Source organism: Brachyistius frenatus, unplaced genomic scaffold, assembly GCF_029030835.1.
Source record: "Brachyistius frenatus isolate BFR_SWC_R1_liver_20210118 unplaced genomic scaffold, ASM2903083v1 Contig_77, whole genome shotgun sequence".
Classification (NCBI taxonomy): Eukaryota; Metazoa; Chordata; class Actinopteri; family Embiotocidae; genus Brachyistius; species Brachyistius frenatus.
The window spans coordinates 872,964-895,174 of record NW_027210676.1 but is presented as its reverse complement, the minus strand read 5'-3'; the positions used below and the strand labels follow the sequence as shown (position 1 = coordinate 895,174).

General features: G+C 42.3%; 1 protein-coding gene and 1 long non-coding RNA gene across 2 annotated transcripts in view; one reads left to right on the top strand and one right to left on the bottom strand.

Annotated features, from left to right (window-relative positions):
* Positions 1-19,240, bottom strand: part of tmem266 (transmembrane protein 266) — a 28,280-nt gene extending 9,040 nt beyond the window's left edge. Inside the window, exons 1-3 of the mRNA XM_069708664.1 lie at positions 19,151-19,240; positions 17,580-17,688; positions 9,646-9,834 (exon numbers count right to left, since the gene is read on the bottom strand). Coding sequence (XP_069564765.1) covers positions 9,646-9,834; positions 17,580-17,593 — 203 coding nt within the window. The 5' untranslated portion in view covers positions 17,594-17,688; positions 19,151-19,240. The remainder of the gene's footprint in view (positions 1-9,645; positions 9,835-17,579; positions 17,689-19,150) is intronic.
* Positions 19,241-19,548: 308 nt separating this feature from the next.
* On the top strand, positions 19,549-21,990 carry LOC138626770 (uncharacterized). Its single transcript, XR_011311318.1, has 3 exons — positions 19,549-19,639; positions 21,628-21,730; positions 21,956-21,990. It is a non-coding gene; the product is annotated as an uncharacterized lncRNA (long non-coding RNA).
* The last annotated feature ends 221 nt before the right edge of the window (positions 21,991-22,211 follow it).

Here is a 22,211-nt window from a genome sequence, read left to right as displayed (position 1 = left end):
ATACGAGTATGAAGTAATTCTGCTCATTATTCATGGGTGTCCCCTTCCTCATCTCCTCATAAAAGCCTTCATTCTGCAACCTTCTCTTCAAATTAAAGCTCTCCTTTTTTTTTTTTTTTTGCCATCATCAAACGGTGTAGTCTACTGACTACAACAGCCATTAGTTTGTTTGAGCCTATTTATGGAAACAGATTATATGACATCTGTTATAATCCACATTCAGGCATTAAGTAATATTGTTTTGTCTCACCAGAACATGTGTATACATACAAATGGTGTATTTAATGCCTAAAACATCAGAACGTCCATAGAAAAGGTGATTTAATATGCGTTTTATATTCATATCAATGAAGTTTTGTCCTATAGAGATGAGTTTCCTGTGCTTGGTTCCCTTCCAGCTGCTTCACTGGGTGAACCAGAAGCGCTTCTGGGTGAAACTGACTAGCTCACTGGCTGGCTTCATGACTGTTTTGCCAACAACCTGGCTGGTAGTTAGCTTCTTGGCTATGGTCTTGTTTGAGCTGTGGATGACAGACTAGCACATGATGTGGCTCTCCTGGCATGACATAATGCTGCACGTGCACCTTCTGGAGGGTGCAGTCGCGCACAGCCAAAAAGATGTTACCGAATGACAATGCCTTCATCTGACAGTGTTTGCACTCTCAATTCTGCGTGCTTGGCAGAGAAAGAGTATCAGAGCGAAGGGATGAAAGAGAAATTTGCATCGGTCATACAGCTCGATCTCAGTGTCGGTATGTTACACATGCTGTAAATCCCACTGGTGATTCTGTTAGTGCTTTGCACAGCCTCCTCCACATTGTTATATTTTTTTCCCATTAGCTCGGAGAGTGTCGGTGCCCCTGGTGTGCTTGCTCCTTGTCCGTGTACACTGTGCCTGAAGATGTAACCGCCTTAAATCCATCCTTACCCTCCCCTTCAAGTTCCTCCAATCAGAGCTTGACTGACTGAGACTCCTGGGGATTTATGGTCAATAAATAATGACAAATCTCCGAGAGCCACACAGGGCTTTCCCATTCTTTTACAACTCTACATTCCACACGCACACTCGCCAGATGTACTCTGGAAAGGAAAGTGTGTGTGAGCGTGTGTGTGTGGCGCGCACGTGTGTGTGTGTGTGTGTGTGTGTGTGTGTGTGTGCGTGTGTGTGTGCGCGCGCGTGTGTGTGTGTGTGTACATGTGTGGGGTTGCTGTCCTTTCTCGGAGGCAACACTGAAAAAAGGCAGTATGGTCCTCGAAAATAGCAGCTATCTGTTGTCACCTGTCCCCCACAGGAGGAAAGCTACGGGCAATGTCTGTCAGAGGACAAGAGAGAATGCAATTTATTCTACACTCCTCTTGCTTCAGCTCAGAATGAAGGAGGCAAACACTGACAGTGGAAACGGGGCACAGCCAGTTCAAAGGCATTGGGATTCATCCAAAAGAGATCCGGAGAGAGAGCCAGAGAGGACGGCGGGGGGAGTTGGAGAAGGAAGTATGAGAAGGAGAAAACAGAGAAAGACGCAGATAGAGTTAAAGATCATTTTGAATTATTATACCTTTTTTTTTTTTTTTTTGGTTCTCATTTAAGAAAGCTGTACTTCTGTTTTAGTCGTATTTGAGTATTTCAGTTTTATTTTTATGTTGTTTAGATTTTCACTTCCCTGTCAATATAAGAGAAAGAAAAACAAACGCATAAACAAGCAAGCCTTTATCGAAATAGTTGCCAGTGGATGCAGACTGAGTTGAATAACTAATTGAATCCAATAAACTAATTGTTTTGCCTGTATTTGGAAAGGGAAGAATGCAAACGGTCACATTATTACCCTTTAAATTAAGAATGTTCACGTCCAGTTTTACCTGCAAAATCAATGGTCCGTCTTTGCTGCAATGATGACTCGTTTACAACCTGCGTGACTGATTGCATTTATTTCTCGCCCTGTTCCCAGATCTCAAGAAGGGATCCTATATAGTGAGCGGCATCATTTTGCAGCTGCGGCAGAACCTCCGGTGTAACACAGCCACACACATCCTCTCCATCCAACACCAAGGTCGGCGGAGTGTCTGGAGCTGGGCTACGCTTTGCCGATGCTCTCCCAGAGTTTAACCGCTGCTCTCAACCCTCTGCAGCAACCCTCTCTACCAGCCAATGCCAACAGATTGGGAGCGCAGCACCTGAGGTGACAAAAAGGTGGCGGAGGATAATGGTATCATTAGCAAATACCATAGATACTTCCCCGAGCACCGATCTGTTCCCAGGGAGCAATGTCAAACCCCATCTGCCAGTGGAGAGGAGCCAAGAAAAAGAAACATTTACCTAATGATATGCTGAACACACACAGTCGCAGGACATTTGTGGACCATTAGTTAAAAGACGGAATGAGCCACACACACTCCAAGAGAGATACTTCACTTACCTTCAGGTTTGAAAAGCATGATTTAACTCCTACTGTGTGGAATCATAATTCATTCAGACCTTTCCCACAAGCCAGGCAGAAAAGGTATTAATTTAATAAACCTGTAAAGAAAAACCCTGACTGGAAGCAGAGTAAATGGCAGTGATGGATTATTCCAAGCGCAGAAACTTAATTTTAGGGAAATCACTTTAAACCTTGAATGCTGAGGACCTGAAGTATTTATGAGGAAGTAAGGGTGCTTCGGTGTTGGAGCAAGCAAAGGAAGAAAATCACCTCGCTCTTTCCCGGGGTCAAGGCAGGTTCGTATCGAATGGGCAACACCTCAAGGATTGGTCATGCACGCATTTGTACATGCACGTAAAAACATTGCACACACAAGACACTTTTAAGGACAGTGTGTGCAGAGGAGATGAAAGATGTGGGATAGCGTGGACTGCGGACAGGTTCATAAAGACATCAACATGCCAGTGGCTGCAGTGGTATTCACTGAGGGAAGATCAAAGCGAGTCTGGCAGCAGAGCAGAGCGAGGGGATTAGATCATGAAACTGATCAATAGTGGCCTGCGATGGAAGTGATGGCATGCTGCACATGGTGCAGGCTGCAGAGTGGCCACTGCAGCCGGACAAAGACATTAAGCAGAAAGACTGGCATGGACAAAAGTGTCTGGTTGCTCTGTTGGGGCCCATTCACACAAACAGGACTGGAGTTTTGGCTCCATCCCCAGCTAAGTAACTCTCACTGAAATGGGGATCCTATCACGAGGAGCATCTCTTTCATTATACTGTCTCCTGTAATTGAGACAGGATAAAATACAATGTAAACTCATTAAGTGCAAGTTAAATGGAAATTAAATCAGAGGAGGTAGTGCTCTGTTTGTGAGTGTGTTTGTGGGTTAACAGATGGAGTTCGGGAGAAGAGGGAAGCTGAAAAGGGGGAAAATTCATTCAGAAGTAATGAGTGAGAGACTATCAACTCCTCTGAGGTATTGATTGTAACACGCACACACACGTACACATGCACGCACACGCACACACACACACACACACACACACACACACACACACACACACACACACACACACACACACACACACACACACACACACACACACACAAGAAAGCAAACGCTAAAGTGTCTAAAAGGCTAAAATAGTGCCACTCCTGCTGCTGTTCCAGTCCTCTAAATAATTGTTTGGAACTCCTGATTGATATCTTTATTGCACCTTCATGGGCAACTTTACTCAGTGAAAAAGTGAAAAAGATCCAACACAGTTGGGTACAGACCTCTGGCAGTTACTGTACAAACACCATTAATCATGCCAGAGTTAAAATTAGTTGCTAGATCACTGCCTCGTGGCCACTCATTAATGTGGGCACACCTGCAAATGTCTGAAAAAAAAAGCAAATTATTTCTCGGGAAAAACTTAAAATTTGTTACTTTACGACCGAATTTCCAAACTGTTTAAAATGAAAGAACGTGAGCATTAATTAAAGGTTATGACCTCCGCAAAGTAGGACTTCAACCAAAGAGTGACATCTGCCTCTCAGATTTATCATTAGAAGGAATTTTTTGAGGCTTCATACTTATTGTCAGGATCAAAAATTTAACAAACACAAAGTTCTATTGAAAAGTTAGAAAAAAGAACTGATTTTTGTATAATAAAGATATAGTTCTTCTTTCTTGAACCGTAAAATCATCACGTGTGGCTCTTCTTTAACTTCAGGACTCTTTGGAAGAACCCAAAGCTCAGTGACATGCCTCAGTAAGGTGTTAAAAATTAAATGATACACACTTTCATGGAAGTAATTATTTTTTTGTTCTGGTTCAAGGGATGGACATCTTGTGAATGTGTTTGACAGCAAGAGACAAATGAGGAACAGCTTTTGAATCGAATTATTTGAAGGTGCAAAGAACAAATGGCTAATACTACTCCCGCAGTATTTTTCTAAATGATGCTACTCGAATCAGGTTGTCTGTCTCCTTTTAGTTTCTCTCCCTCTGTTCTGATATCTATGCAGCCCCGTGGTTCCTCCAGTATAAACTCAAACCAATTCACACCAATCTGCTGAACTCAGCAGGCTTGGGCAGGGGGAAATGGACCACAACTGTGCGCCTGCCGGCTACTCAACAGCAGAGGTTGGAAGAATTCATCTCATTCAGGCTGTTCAAGCGCTCTACATTACTCCTGTTCCAAAACTTAATTTACACAGTTAGAGAAGCATTTAATCCCAGATACATGCGTGTGTTTAATTATTATTATTTTTTTTATACAAGCGGCCATTTCCTGAGAAAGCACAGGTGGAGCCACCGCCCAGGTTGCTTCAAAATCAAGATTAATGCCAACTTAACAACTGACTAAATCTATTCCTTTGTAACCACTGCTGAGTCATTTGTGTTATCGCAGCCAAAATAAGCAAAGACGCCCTGAGAGAGGAAACCAGCTAAGCGATAAAAATGCGGAATAAACTAAACTCATCACTGATCATTTTAGAGATTTCATTTCTTGATGCCATTAATCTCTTACAGTTTCATCAGCAAACACTTGCGGCTAATTAAGAAATCTAAATAAAGGATTAATCGATTAAATCTGCCAGTTAATAAAGGTAAGGTTCTACTGAGGCACCTGCATCCGTTCTTCTAATCTTCTGTTTCAAGTAGCTTACCAATGCCTTTCAATTGGTTTCTAAATGCAATCACCTAACATCTCTTCACTCCTTGCATCCTACACAATGATACCAACCAGGCAGCGGGGACTCGGCACTAGTCTCCGCCAGAGAAATGGGTCACAGATACTAAGCAAATGGAGATAGATGGGGCTCCATGTGCAGAGCAGCAGACAAGCTGTCCCTGATAAATGGTTTTTCACCAGGACACTTGATCTCTCTTGCTCTCAACCTAAAAAGCAATCTCACACTTTGCATGTCTGTGAATATTAACAAACCCTCAAACCCTGCACTCAAATGTCATCTATTGTGTCGCACATGGTGCCAGGCAAGGGAGCCAATTTGATGGAGAGGACTGTTACTCTGTGTGTTTGAAATAGAGTCAGAGGGGAGGAAAAAAAAGAGAGAAATCCCGCTTTCTTTTCAGGCATCCATCAACACAGAGCAGGTACAACATGGCACTGGTTCCAAAGCCCCCATGAAATATTGCTGCTTCCAAGATTCATACTTGACTCTGGCAACATCCTTCATAGCTATATTCTGCAGTCTGGATTTCTGTATTTATTACATCTTATTTAAACCTTGACCATAACCAACCTCGGTCAGATTATGTGTGTGTTGACATACGGCTATATTAATGCATTGTAGTGAGTGAAATGTGTCAATTGAACTTTATTTCACTGGGCAAATCTGAGCATCTTGTTCTGTAATGCAGGTAGTCCTGGATGGCCTGGGCACACTTACCTATGCTTATCTAATATCCAACATTTTACCCCTCACCATATCAGCTAGCAACTGTGGTCGTCACCAAACAACACAGAAAATGGTTAATCCCACGCTTTTGTCCAACATGGACAGAAATGACATCCATTAAATGGAGTCATTTCTTTATGATCTACAGCTGGCAGCTTTGTGAATGAAATTATGGAGAAAGGTCATCTGCCCCATTCCTCCCGTCTCTTTATCTCCTCCGCCTCCTCTCCTCTCCTCTCCTCTCCAGTCAAAGCGGCAGGTTGACCCATATGAACCATCTGTCATTGCTGCAGTGCCGCACACCTCTCAGCTTGGCCCCTGGGGATCAGCGGCATATGTTGCTGTTGCTGTGGACAGCACACTGATCTGGGGATGAGAACCCAAGACAAGCTCAGGGAGTGCAGCCTCGGGTCCAGGCAAGAAACTGCTCGCCAGGAGCCTGGGCTACGGTCGGTGATGTAGTAGAAGAAAATCTCAGTACACCACCTTGCCGCTGTACCACTGATATAACCAGTCACAGCTGGTTTTATATGTGTAAGTAAATGAGAATAACCTGTGATTGAACAGATGCACACTCCACAATGTTGCCAGTTTACTACAGCTTCCTGTAACAATCAAAACACAAAAACAGAAGTGTGATAATACTAATGTTATAAAGAAAAACATGTTGACTATTAAAAGGCTAAATCTTAAAACAAAACAAATGGGACAGTAATAAAGTCACAAATGAAATCACACCATCCTTACCTTGGACTTTCCAGAAAGTTATGGAGAAGGTTGAGCAGCCAAAATCTATTAATAATTCTAACCAGCTCACCGCTGCACATAATCTGCAAGTACTGTGTGCCCCTTAGTCCGCAAGAACATCCACCTCCTACATAATCACCCACGTCTCCTGATAGAGAGCCACGAGAAGCTGCTATGCGAGACTAAATGTGAATCTGTGGTGTGTATTTTTCTGCTGTTTTTTTTCTTAGGTATATGTAACAAAACAAAACAAAAAATTAACCATCAAAGAACTTTGGGCTCAGTTCACAAGTAATGAGGCCCTTTTCCACCATTTCTGATTACTGGTATAAAGCTGTTCTGTTGTAGCCTTCACTGTGTGAATGTATGGGTCTGGGTAGACTCCATAAAGAATAGTTTCTAGACATTGGATCGCACTCCGTGTAGACCTCGGGTTCATTTTGAAACTATTGGAGCCAATCAGCAATCAGCACTGAAACTCAACCACTGTTGCAGCTACATCTGGAAGAAAAAAAAAAGGCCTGACTGACTTAAACGACAGCACAGCAAAGAAATTTGGCTAATTCTAACTTTAGTGCCAGAAATCAATGTAAACTTTCCAAAATGAATTAAAAGTTAACTTTAAGTGTACCCGCTTAGGAATTTTTACGACCACAGGATACAACCACATCAAAAGAAAAGGGCATGACTAAGATACAGTATACTGTAATTTATAGCGTAAGAATGTAAGTCACAGAAGCTTAAGAAAACCGTCTTGCTAATCACTTCAAATGAAGCAGAGAACCACTGCAACACCTGTACTGGGGACGTGAATGCAGGTCCACATTCTTGTACACAATCATTGACAAAAAAATGTTCTCACAGCCAACAGAGTAAAATAGATCATTCAAGTCAAGTGATTACTTTTCCATTAGGACCCTTGTTAGTCTTGATTGATCATGCAGCGTACAACACATCCCACCACTTTGTCATTCCTCGGCACGCTATGTAAGTCACAAGGCAGCCGTAAACCTGTGGCTCCGTCGCCTTTTCCACGGGCACTTCCAAGTGACAATGTGTCTATGACAGGGTAATGATAGGTATGTCTTGGAATGCCTGTGACCTGAAAATCAGGAATTCCAATCTGAAAAGGTCATTGAACATCCTGCAACACTCACATGGGCAAGAGATTGCACAGTGTTTTGACTAGATTGCTGGATACTTCCAAGCCTCTTGGCGTCTGAAGAGGAGGTTAATATGATCACAATAAATGTCCCCTTACTTTTCATGATAGAATATTTGCATTGTTGATTTGATAAATCCCCCAGAACAACCCAGTTTCGCACTAAAGCCAGTTCACTACGGCATACTGTGTTAGAGTCACGTTTTTCCTCGCCTCGGCCTGAAAAACCACGTGGCGAGGGTTAGGCCACCAAACTAAGTAACTCAGTAAGTATTACGAAAACATATCTTGAAAGGAATCCATTTGTTTTTCTCTCAGGCGTTGACAGACCGTTGTCTCCTAGATGAGTCCTGGTTTTGATCTATCAAACCACCTCCAACATGCCTCCCTCCTTGGACAATACAACTTTTGCACTTTGCCAAATGACCCCCATGTGTACTTCTCATAATGAGGCGACACAAAACACAACACTAACATGTTACTCTCTAATGGAGTGATGCGTGCGCACTTTGGTATGGCACTGGGCCATCTAAAGACATGTCTTGGCACTGTATGACTTTTCCACAGCACAATGCCACATCCCAGGGGACCAGAGTATCATATGATGCCATGTGAGGGTTCCCACTGTGATGATCATTTTGCTGGGTTGCCAGGTCCTGCCCTTTGCTGTGGCATTGCTATGTGTTTGGTAGCTGTTCTTTTTTGTGAGCATGAGTGAGGTCGGATGAGAGATTGGGTGTTTAGGACAGGACCCATCTGTCCCTGCCCTCCGTCCCGCAGAGCCATCGGCCTGGACCAGGCCAAACCAGGCAAAGTCCAGCCGGACATGGTCAGCTGACACACTGGGGCTTGGACGGTGAAATGCTGGATGCTCTAATTAAGCTTATGCTGTTTGTCGACTTTTTCTGCATGAATGCCAGCATCGCAGCACGCCAAAAGGGTTGTGAATCATGCTTCCCGAGTGGAGAGCCATGGACACTTGCTACAGGGTGCTCTAGGAGGGGTGTGTCCTGTCCTGAGAACACTGGGCCTGCAGCTCGGCGATATGGTGATAAGAAAACAACACGAACCCAGGACAAGCAGGCCTCATGGGCAGAAACAGTACCGCTGCAGGACTCTGACATTTCAGGAAAGCTATGGTGCTAACAACACGCATTGTTTTCTGCCAGAAATCAACACTGCGAACAGAAGCCTGTCTGGCGGAGAGAAATTGCTGTGTCATTGAGCTGAAATGAACACATCAGTGGAGACATTGTCCATTTAACACGGTGACACTAATAAATGCATTGCCAATATCCTCGACTCCAATATAAAATGAGGAATGATTCAATACGCCAGGTGTAATTACCATGTGCAATAACGAGCAATGGAGAGAGTGACGGTGGAGCTTTTCTCTGCCAGGCTAGATTATAGATTGCAGTAATTGCAATGCTGCCTTAATTATGAATGTAGCACTTTCATGCAAAAAAAAGCAGACACAATGACTCAGACACCATATCTCTGGTATCTTCTTAACTGTGGAGGCAAATAGCCAGAACATCAATCAATATGTAATTGCATTTTGGGCTTTTTAGTATACAAATTAATTATAGAGAGATTTCAGTGATAATCATGCCACTAATTTGTTTCCAGCTTCCTCGAATTGCACAATCTTTGATATCACTCAAATGATATGTGATAATAACAATAATTAAAGTGTTTAGGTTCATGTAACTTCAGAAGGAAATCACGAGCTTCACATTATTTAAATACAGAGCCTCTTTTTCTACGTGACCACACTGAAGTTGCTGTTTTGGGCTATAAAGTGCTCCTTGATTACTTAATCACCTCAACAGACTCCTTTACCATTGGTGGTCACGGTCAAAGCAAAAACAGAGAGTGAGGGGAGGTGTAATGGGACCTACCCCTCTCTGTTGTCATCTTCATCCAGGTTAGAGATGAGCTGGGATCCGGCAAGGGAGATGTCCAGGGCTGCCAAAGGCAAGTCTCTGTAGGTGAAGCTGACCAGCTGGATGGGGGCCACACCCTGGTTGTCCTCCTCTACCTGCTGAGAGATGACCTCCAGGTCTGAGGCTCCAGCCTGGGGAGGAGCCCTGTGACACACAACACACACATCAAGCAGTGCTATAGTCAGAGAACTGAGGTGTCATCCATGGGTGGTTTTGCATGTTTTAGCTGATAATACAGTGGCTAAATGTGTGTGCGGTGTCACCCTGAGCTGCAGGGTGAGGTCTACAGTACAGATGGCAGAGTTGTTGTGCAAAATTGAATGAAAGTATGCTGTTTATTGCATCTGCTTGGAAAATGCCCCAGGCACTGTGATAATAATCACAATATTTAATTTTGTTGAATAAAAGCATAAATACAGTATGAAATTCCTCATTTGTAGTGTTCATCGGCACCCTCAACAAGAACGCATAGATTTGGTAAAGCATGGCAGGAAGAGAGTTTCAGGTTAACATGGTGATTTCCCTGTTTCAGACCATGACCTCCAGCATTCACTGGGGCGGTTTGCAGCTGAGTGAGAAGCGGCGGGGATGAGGGTTAGCACCTCCAAATCTGAGGCCACGGTGCTCTGCCGGAAACCGGTGGATTGCTCCCTTCAGATGGGGACGGAGTGCCTGCCCCATGCGAGGGGGTTAAGCATCTCGGGGTCTTGTTCACGGGTGAGGGTAGGATGGAGCAGGAGATCGACAGGCGGATCGGTGCGGCTGCAGCAGTAAAACAGGTGCAGCACCCAACCGTGTTGGTGAAGAGGGCGCTGAGCCGGAAGGCGAAGCTTTCAGTTTACCGGTCGATCTACGTTCGTTCCGACACTCGTTCCACCTATGATCACGAGCTCTGGGGCGTGACCAAAAAGAACGAGGTCGCGGCGACAAGCGGCCGAAATGAGTTTCCTCTGCAGGGTAGCCGGGCTCAGCCTTAGAGATAGGGTAAGGAGCTCGGCCATCAGGAGGGAACTCGGAATAGAACCGCTACTCCTTCGCATCGAAAGGAGTCAGCTGAGGTGGTTCGGGCATCTGATCAGGATGCCTCCTGGGCGCCTCCCACTGGAGGTTTTCCGGGCACGCCCAACTGACAGGAGACCCCAGGGGAAGACCCAGAACACCCTGGAGGGATTGTATATCCCAGCTGGCCTGGGAACGCCTCGGGATCCCCCAGGATGACCCGGAAAATGTTGCAGGGGAGAGGAAAGTCTGGGCCTGCCACCGCGACCCGATAAGCGGAAGAAAATTGATGGATGGATGGATGGATTTCCCTGTTTCACTATACAAATGGTTTATTGATAAAGACATTACATATACCAGCTTTAACTACAAAAAAAAAAAATCAACTCATATTCCTGCTTTCCGCAGCATTCATAAATGTAGATTGACTTCATACCTCCTAGGCAGCCCTTAGTTTCCATTCATCACTCCAGACCAATGACTTACATCTTGCATAAAATGAAAAAGTGTTCTGTTACAGTGAACAATTGTTTTTTGTTAAACTCATTAGTCATGCAGGCCCACAGTTACAATTCTAAAAACTAATAGTTCAGTCTCAACCGCTTGATATTTTAGTGTCAGCTACTGAAGCAGAAGCCTTTTAGGGCAACAAAATTTGGCTTTTTAAATGCGTAGCAAATAAACTCAGTGTTTGTCAGCAGATAATTCTCACATTATCGTTGTTAGAGTTTTCACTGAATGCTCAAAATGTGTTCCAAAAATAAATTAGAGTTAAGCAAAGATTCAATGAACACTAACTTTCTATTCATTAAAATGAACGGAAAACAATGTCTTCTTGTAGCAAATCAGTAGAACAACGTGTGGTATAATCAGAAAATCTGAAAATGGTTGGGCTATAAAATGCACAGCTACCAATAAAACTAAATCTTATTTGTCAAATTAGATGAATGCCAAACTGTTTTTTTCAGTTTCCAACCCTTTGGTTTATCCACTTCATGGTCTCTGTGAAGTTAGCTATATTTGGCAGAACCAGACAAGGTGTCATTTATTTCTGCCAATGATGTCTGAAAACCTTAAAGTGTAGGGAGGGCTGTGATTCTCTGAGCTCAGCCAATAGCAGACAAGGAGAAGTCACCCTGGAACAGGACATTCACATTGCTTGGCTGCAGTCCCAGTGCAGCCAGTGTGGAGACATCAATAACTGGAGTACTTAACAGCGGAGGAAGGCATTGATTACAAGACAAAGGGAACAAAAGCCACTGGGTTGGTGAATTCTATAACCTCTGCGCTAGAGGTCAAACAGAGAGGGAGGAACCGGTTAGCAAAAGATCACTGAGCAGACCCTCCTTCCTGTTTAAAGTTAATGTAGGCAGGCCTGGAAAAGAAAATAGGTCTTTTGTTTTCTGATTTACATCTTGACTAATAGCTGTTTCATGGGCTTTCCTAAAAGGTTATTTTCTTATTTTCACAGAAAACCAATAATCAGCTTAACTAAATTCTTGATGTTGCACATCAGGACAATATAGAACACAAACTTCCGTTATTCCCGTGTCCTCACTGCATAAAATGTTGCGCCATTCCTCCATTTAAATCTCTGACCCTTTTGAGTCTGGCCGTAGATTTGTGGTTCAGCTTGAGGGTCAAGTGGGCCCTGATTGATTGATTGATTGATTGATTGATTGATAGATAGATAGATAGATAGATAGATAGATAGATAGATAGATAGATAGATAGATAGATAGATAGATAGATAGATAGATAGATAGATAGATAGATAGATAGATAGATAGATAGATAGATAGATAGATAGATAGATAGTTAGTTAGATAGTTACTTTATTAATCCCCAAGGGGAAATGTTTTCGCTACAGCAGCATTTATAGATACAGGAAAGAAATAAAATAACAGTAAAAAATATTAAATATAAAAATGCACAGTATATACAATAAAATAGAATAAAATAAAATAGAATAATTGAATTAAAACTAACTAAACAATAGTGCAAAGTTGTTTTATATATATATATATATTAACATACACAAAATCCCAGTGTTATCTGTGGAGTTGGCACCTTTGACAAGCTACAACAAGGACACTGATCATTCATGACAGACACAAACTGTTCAGTGCATCAAAATCACATTTCCAGACAATCACAAAGCAGGCCAGGAACCATTATATGCGGAGCCCAGAGGAGTGGCCGGTTGCCATCCTGGGGAGCCGGCGGAGGCTTCACATCTGAACGCTGTGCACCCTTCAACGATGCGGGCAAGGACAGCCGGCAGCTTGCTAAAGGCTAGGCTGTTTTCAGAGGCATGCAATATTAGTAAACGCCACAAGGAAGCAAAAAGGTTAACATAGGGCATGCATGGCTGCAGGGAAAACCTCGCACCCGTACAGAGGAAGAGTTAAGGCTTACCACGAAGCCCAAAAGGTGACAAGAAATGCTACCCTGACCCGCATTACGTGACACTGTTCTCAGTCATATTTTAAGGCTGCAGTTACATCAAGTTGTCACAAGATGAAGATGTGTCTAGCTCAAATTTTCATGAACTTTCAGGTAAACAAGAGTTATTATAAAAAAAAAAAATAAAAAAATAGTCTTAACTGATAATGCTAATTAAACGAAATGTATTGGCCAGTGATATAAATGTTTGTAGGCTTTTGGATTTATTGGTATAAATATAAATCACAGATTAGATTTTGGTGACAGTGACCTCACATTTGTACCGTTGTGAATGTGATATCTCAAGAATACCTCATGGGAATTTCTTCAGATTTGCCATATATGTTAACTTGGGACTCAAGGATGAAAACATTTTTTTTGTTGGGTGATTAAAGGTCAGAGGTCAAGGTTACTGTGACTTCACATTTGTCCCACTCATCTTCCCATTCTTGTAAACACAATATCTCAAGAATGCCTTGAGGGAATTTCTTCAAATTTGGCACAAACACTCACTGGGACTCAAGGATGAGCTAATTATATCACAAAACAAGTTTGTGGCCATAACTCAGGAATTGACAAGTTAATTGTGGAAAATTTTCACAATTTATTGAACTTTCACTGATATTATTGACAATGCCACATTTGGTACAATGTCCAAATAGTGACACGTGACAATATGCCCCAAAATCTCCCAAGACAACTTGCCCCATACTGCCATATTTGCTAACACTTGCCAAAATCTCTGGTTAGCTTGGCACATCAAATTAGTAAAAAGTATAAAAAGACAGTATATAAGCTCCTCTACAAAATACAAATATATTATTTGTAATATTCCTTACTGGAAGAACCAAACTACACAAATTGAAATGTACATGTTTTTTACTCAGGGGTGTGAAAAACAGTAAATTTGCACTAACTTCAGTTCACAGCATTGCTGACCGCTTCCAGGCAAAAATAATTGCATCAGAATGAGTAAATGCACAAAACCTATATACAATTTCTTAGTAGCACCCTCTAGTGTTGGAAATAAAAGCTGTGTGACAACTTACCCCGGTTTCCCCTATTATATGAGTCTGGACAGACATTGATGTAAACTGCGGGGTGGTAATTTCAGTTTATATCCTAGTTTATTTCAGTTAAAACAACACCCAATACTAAAATAAAAAATATATTTGACAAGATACAAGATATACATACAAGAAAGCCTTCTTCCACTTTCCACATTTTCTATATGAACATCTTCTCTGAGATTTCATAGATCTGAAGTTTGAATGAAACTTGGTTTTAATCTATTCCAGCCACAGTTTTCTGCAGCCTTCTGTGAGAGAGGTACTCAATCCCACTGAAATCCAATACTGCTGAATTTAACAGGAAATAAAAGCGATTTAAAATATTTTTACTCTGAATACAAAAACACCAATACTGTACACACAAAAGATTTTCTGATGCTAATAAAAAACCCATCGGGAGATAATGTGTAATCTGCAGCTGTGAACATGTCAACTGTGAGTAATAATGAGTTTGTAATCATGTAAGAAAAAAACTATAACAGCAAGGTTTAAATCAGAGTCAGTCCTACAGCATACAACTAAACACCAAGCACCCAGGTGTGACTGTAAAATAAGGCAGTGCTTTACAGTAGGGGTGTATGTATGAGAGTCATGTTTTCATGCATAAATGAATGTTTACATAAAATAAAATCAAACTAAACAATGTACCATAATGCTAAGTAACCCACAACAATGATCAAATGCAGTACTACATTTTGTCATGTTGATAAAGGGGGAGGTTGTTGTCCGTCACTTCATATTTTAAATCACCTATTGTGAGCAATAAATTCTCTGCTTCTGTCACTTCAATACATTTGAAAGTGCTGCCTCAGCATGAACTATTGGTTTGCAGAGGGCATCGGCATCATTGACATTCAGAGAGCTCACTGCACTGGGATTTCTGGCCAGCTGTCTATAGCCCGGCTGCTCTGTCTTACCCAAAAAGCTTGTGTGTGGACACTTGGATGTACAGTAACTCATTGTACTGATAGCATCACAAGATCCTGACACAGTGGTGCGTTTGGAAGATCAGATATTTCTGACAACATCTGCACTTTGAGGTCAGAGGCGGAAATTGACAAATCCGCTGCACCGATGGAGAGCTGGGTTTTTGTTGTTGTTGATTTTTACTGTTAATAAAATGTTTCAGGTTTGAATCTGTCAAAGCAGATATTATGATTCCTGAACCATTATAATATATTATGCAGATATCCCAACAGCAGATATATTTTTCTTATTGAGAAAAAGACAAATATAGACCAACACCAACATGTCCGACTCTTTGTGTTCTTGCTCCACGACTAATCTGTTTTCAGCAGTTTAAAGTTAATTTAACAGAAGTGAGTGTATTTGTTGGGGAACATGATCAGGTTCAGATTAATATACATTTTTGTGGTAGTGACTATTTACTGCACCAGGACAGAATGTGCGACTGTCTCAAAATACACTACAGCATCTAGGTTCTTAATAATGAAGGTTATCAATTCTGTCCAAAAACACCTCAGCCGTACTGTTGCACCAGGTGATAATCTATGGCACAGAGTTCATCAGGCTTTGGCTACTTAGACAATTAAGTAGGGACAAACTTTTTTGTATTTTTGTTATTATTGTTTTGGTCTTTTCATGAGATTCGTGGACAATAAGAGAAAAATAAAATCGGCAGACACTTAAAACATAGTAATTCAGTGATTCAGTGCCATCTCAAACATTACATTACGTTTCATTTAGCTGACGCTTTTATCCAAAGCGACTTACAATAAGTGCATTTCAACCATGAGGGTACAAAACATGGATCTATGTTTGGAAAAGGACTTCAATATATAAGTGAAGATAATCAATAAATCAATTAGAATTGGAAGAATTGTCTTTGAAACTTGTTTTCACTGAGTAATACAATAAAAATTAAACCACAACACATTATAGCCTAAATTTTTTAACAACAAACTGTGTATTTACTGCAAATGCAGTGCATGCTATTCTGAGTTATTATGTCAGTAAACTAGAAACTTTATCTGAGCAACTTATCATCCAAAGGATTGTTAGTAGCTAGTACCTCAGCAGGCTCATTCTAATGGCTTCATTATACTGACAAATTAACAGCAGCGCAGTACTGGATCATGTGACTCACAGGTTGGTTACAGTAAATGTTAACTGACCTGTTTCAAAGCCACTGGGCTCATCGGGGTGTGTTGTTCACTACTGGATGTATAACATCTATGTTTATGCAACTAGATCTATAGTAGGTGAACAGGATTAGCACTGCAACATAGATGTTTCTGTATATTTTGTAGTAAAATGTACACGTAAAGGCTGTGTACATTTTCTTTTCCAATTTTCTCTTGGCATACACTGGTTTTAACATAAACTCCAGACACATTTACAGAGATTTGACATTTTTCTAATTAAATTGCTTCGTGAAATATGGACAGATTGTTTGAATTTGTTGTATTTGAGCATCTAATAATGGCATAATGGCATAAATAATGTCCCATCATGCCTCCCACTGCTTCCAGAGCAGAGATACTACAGTGCCAGAGAGAGAGAGAGAGAGAGAGAGAGAGAGAGAGAGAGAGAGAGAGAGAGAGAGAGAGAGAGAGGATTTATAGCAACATCTAGCCTCAGAGAGCAGGGGTGAAAATAACTCCAAAGACCTTTCTCTGCATGAGAGTTTCCCATCTGTCACTTCACAGAGAGTCACCGGCACTCAGCGGCATTAAATTGTACCTTTGTGCTACTAACCAGTCAACACATTCTCAGTATTATCTGGTTATAAATGGTTTGCACCAGTGTTCTCCTTCAAATGGACCCGTAACCAACCATCGGCTGCACTAATCTGGTCTGAGGCCCGGACGGAGGTCCCCGTTGGTGCGTGGCAACATCCTGTGCTTTGCAGAAGATGCAGCTGACTGAACCCATTTTGCATTCGCCTCTCACTCCACTCCACTCCACTCCACACTACTCCACTCCACGTCCTCCCTCTCGGCTCCGTTCCCCACCCACCCTCCCTTTTCCCTTCTGTTAGCCCCAACCGAGGCTGTCATCAGAATGCAGGGCCTGTCTGGGGGACCACACACAGAGTAATTATTAATAAGAGAAGATGACAAGTGAACATCCCTCCTGAATGCTAAGAGATGCCAGCAGACACCGGAGAAGGTTGGCCGTTCTCTAAGTCGCGGACACGCTGGACCAGGCCGCGCTCCGCTTTCCCACTGCTCCCTGTTCAAAGTCACTCACAGGAGGGGCACGACAATACGCAGGTCCCGGTCTGCAAATTAAGTTCTACCATGCTGAGATTCCCTTGTGCGGAAGACTGCGTGTTCATAAATACAGATTTAAGATTTCACACTCTCTCACGCGCACAGTTTCAAACAAGACTCTGGCAGGTGTTATACTTACCGAGTGTTGCTCATGTCGAGGTCTCGTTGCTGCAAATAGACGTCCACACTAAATGACCCCGAGTGTGAATTATGATTTCACCACAGCAGAGACCTGGCTCCTTCCACACCTACAGAAAAAAGAACAATGTAATAATAACAGAAAAAGTAAATCATGAGGAAACGACTCCTGCTGAGAAAGGTTGTGCGATGGGAGCTCCAGAACAAAAACGAATCAATCTTGTGGGGAGATTGTTTTGTCCACTTCTCTTCCATGATCAAAAGTAAATGTTTACTCTCAAAATGACAAAACATCTACGTGCGGTTGAATATCACAAATACGTCAAGAATTATCAATGAAATATCGGTCCTCGCGCTTTTCCTGAAGGCGCCCTGTCCTAACTCCAACTTTATGCCCTGTTCAACTATTTTCCTGGGGAGCACTAAACTGTAATGGATTTTAAATCTCCTCCAATATATGCTCCGCTCTGTGAATCAGGGGCTGAGGAACATCACACCTCTTGCATAGCAAGTACAGCAGGATGCTTGCTCTTTGTGCCACAGGATAGAGAGCCATTGATGTCTGAAGTCCGGTCAGTGAAAACCTATTCCAGCTGCTTAACAGACACGTCATGACCAGACAGCAAAGTCACAAACTGAGCCACTACAGCATGAAATATCCTCTGTTACGTTATCGGTGTGAAATCAGCTGACAACAAGAAGAATTAGAACTGCTCTGATCACATGTTGGTTTTTGCCTTCGTGATTTAGACAATATTTCATGACTTAAGGGAAGCACGTGAGAGAAAGCACATCGAAAACCTTTCGACTTTTAGAGGTGAAGAGTCAGCATTCACAGCCACAGTTAGACCACAGCAGAGTAATGTAGTGAAGCACAGCAGATTAAATGCTGCTCAGGATAAATCAGCCCAGGTCATTCAAGGGCTGAGAGTAATATTGTTTCACTGCAGCATCCCCCCCCCCCCCCCAAAAAAAAGTGCTCTTTAGCATAATACTCAGGGTGGGTGGGGGGGGGGAGGGGCAGTTGACGTGGCCGCACGATGTGCAGAAAGTCAAAGAGGTTAACACCACGGCTGTGCAACTTTGTGACTGTGAGGGATCACCGCGTAGAGGTGAAAGGAAAGACAAGTGGGATCAACGGTGTGCTTGACTCTTTCTTGAGACAATTCACTGCACGCTAAAGTATTTCCAGACTCTGAGTAAATCACAGTATCGGAGAGGTAAGTATCTTGAGTTGTGCCCCCCCCCCCCTATTACTACACAAGTACAGCCTACAATAAGTGCTTCATCGGCGGAGGTCGGTTGTCCACAAGAGCGGCAGCTTTCCCTCTTTAACACGAAACAAGCACCGCGGGCTGTTTCTCTGCGCGTTTAACGCAATCAAACATGCATTTGCGATCGTTTCCCACTAAGTCACAGCCACACAAACAGTTACGGTGCTGTCAACACGTTCGCACTGTGCCTTAAGAGGCCAAACAGCCTCGGTCTTGTTCACGTTTAAACCAACACAAACACATCGCCGCGCTTTGGATGAAACGCTTGCCTCGAAAAGAAAAACGAAGACACACTAACCTCTTTTGTGTTTTCCTGCTCTACATTGTGCAAAGTGTTGTCGTGACTCCTTTGCCCTCGCAGTGATGATGGTAATATCTCCCTCCTCGCCGATGATGATGATGATGATGCTGATGCTGATGATCAGTGTGAGGGAAGCTCGGATCTTGCTGTGTGTAGGCTGCGATTACTCTCAAATTTGCGTTGGCCAAGCACCCGTATCGCCTCTCGGAAGACAGCGCACGACAAAAACACCTACTCCGGACTGTAAGCACCATCCTTCAGCGGAGACGACGAGGCTGTCACTGAATCAGGGAGATAAGGACATCTTCGAAGGGAGGCATAAATGTGCTTGCAGGGCTTCCCCCCACAATCACATCGGGGACTCCATGTGCCCGATAATAAGACGACGAGGTTCACGACCGGGAGTTGTCCAGGTGCTGAAAACGGGATTCCAGCTGCTTACAGATGTGTGACGAGCGGCGCTGTCAACAACGCGCAGGAAAACGGGTAAGATTCACCAAAAACACACACGATAATATCAAATGACATGTACTCCATGTTGCTATGAAGCCAGTAGAGCCTGCAGACGTCCCTCTTTCTGTGCCACCCTGGAAGCGTCGACGTAAAAAAAATAATAAAAAAAATAAAAAAATACTCTCGCTTCACTTCACCTCTTGAGCTTCAGAGCTCCTCGCGATAACAACCCACCCGCACGAAAAAAATAAATAAATAAATCACTAATACTCACAGCGACTTCAAGTGTTACTGTAGCCATCATTTCAATGCGGTTTATTAGTCTGCAGTGTCACTGTAATATTACCCCACAGCAGACTGGATGAGATATTTAAGTTGTAACCTAAAATACAGTAGAGGAATTAGGCCCCGGAAACACACACACACACACACACACACACACACACACACACACACACACACACACACACACACACACACACACACACACACACACACACAAAAGCCAATCCTTATGAAGGGTTTATAAATTGTCACCAGAAGGTTTATAAACGGTAAATGAATTTACTAATGCTTTAGATTACAGAAAAATAAAGAGTTCATAATTCATCATGACATGCCAATAAAGTCTACAGTTGTAAATGTTAAAGGTTACTTTCACATTTTTTCCACGTCTGCCTCAAGGTATGTCCTTCACTGAAACAGGTTTGCTTTATGTTTATATACTGACCATTAAGGACACCTCTCAAATGGCAAAATCTTCCAATGTGATGGGAGTACAAATTCACAGTGACAGTCTTTTCCTTTATTGGTGTGGGGGGATCTTTTGTTTCCACTCATCGTGCTTCCTGACTGAACTGCAGTGGAGGGGTAGTAACACAATGAGGGAATTTTGTACAAAGATGCTACTTTCACTAGATACTCAATTCACTAAAGCTGCCCTTGTTAGCTTCAGATATACTTTAAAATATATTTTTACACAGAAGGAGTACTGTGGCTTTTGCTCTTCATTACTCACACTGGAAAAGCAGCCTGAAGGGCTTCCTGTCTAAACATACGAAATTATTACAGCAAGTTAAACCTGTTTCAATGTGCATAAAAGGGCATCTGGAAGATAAAGCAGGTGTCATCAGCGAATACATTTTTATGATACTATGGCAACTCTTAAGTTGAGATATAACTTATCTATAAATCATGAATTAATGCTGATGTTACGATTAATAACATAATTAGTTAGGAATTATAAACCCTTTGATGATGGTGCCTTGTTTGAAAATTATTAGCCAAATGAAATGTAACTACAGCAAGCCCCTATGTGGAGAGGTCATTAGAAGGCCGTTCCTAAAACTGCATTAAATAATCATACACTGAACCAAAACATCCTTAAAATCCATTTAACATCTCTGCAGTGAGGGACTGTGGCTTGTATCAACTGAGAAAATCCATCACTACATGGCTCAGAACATGTTATCTTAACAACAAAAGCATTATAAATAATTAAATATGACCAGCTGATGAGTCAACTAACGGTTCTGAGCAGAGAGGAGTAATTATTTGTCTGTAGGAAGTGGCCTGATGTTTATAGACTACAAAAAGTTCCCACAATTCCATTCATGCCTTCTTTGCATACCAGTCATTCAGTTGTGTCTCACCAAACCCAGAGAGCCTGAGTTAATGCACTGCAGGTGCGTTCCTCACCCACCATCCACCTGATCTCATGATTGCACTCAATCTTCAGGAACGAAAAACTAAATGTCATCTCAGTCTACATTTGATAAGACTTTCACACACACACACACACACACACACACACACACACACACACACACACACACACACACACACACACACACACACACACACACACACACACACACACATCAACATTATCAACAAGACTTTTTAGACCTCCGACAGCCATTGGTGACACACACTAACAAATTACCTACAATCAGTGGTATTCTGACGTTTAACCTGCCATTTTACAATGTGGACAAACTGCAATCACAACATTTTTTTAGGCTAAGGGAGGAACACGCCTACATGACAGCGTCTTCAGAGATCCAAGCGTCACAACGACTTTCATTGTGGATCTGTACTAACCACCTGGGAATTCAGGAGCAGGTAAAGACAGAATTTTTGACTTATCTTAAGCAAGAAGGTTGATGGTTTTTTTCTCACACAACTCAATATTCCTTCATGATACCTTTCAGATTTAAGAAACTGTTCATAGACTGTATGTAGGTCTGTTTGCACTGTTGGCACCTGAAACTGGTGATTGTGACATGCCTTCCTCGGTGGTGAGATATTACTTCCTCTACCGTGAACACAATTTTCTTGTGTTTTTAGGAGAGAGCGACAGAAAACATCATCAATGATGGCAGGTAATAATGTTTAAAAATCATCCCGCAAAACAATAAGTCATTTTTTTTAAAAAGTCAGTATTGAGCCCTGTTACCATGTTGTTGCTATGTCTCTGTAGATCATGGAGGCCCTTGTAATGGGCAGGAAGCGACCTATTGCATGAATGGAGGGACATGCTACAAAATAGCTTCCATGAATACACTCTCCTGTGTGTAAGTTTAATCAAAAACATTTTTAATCA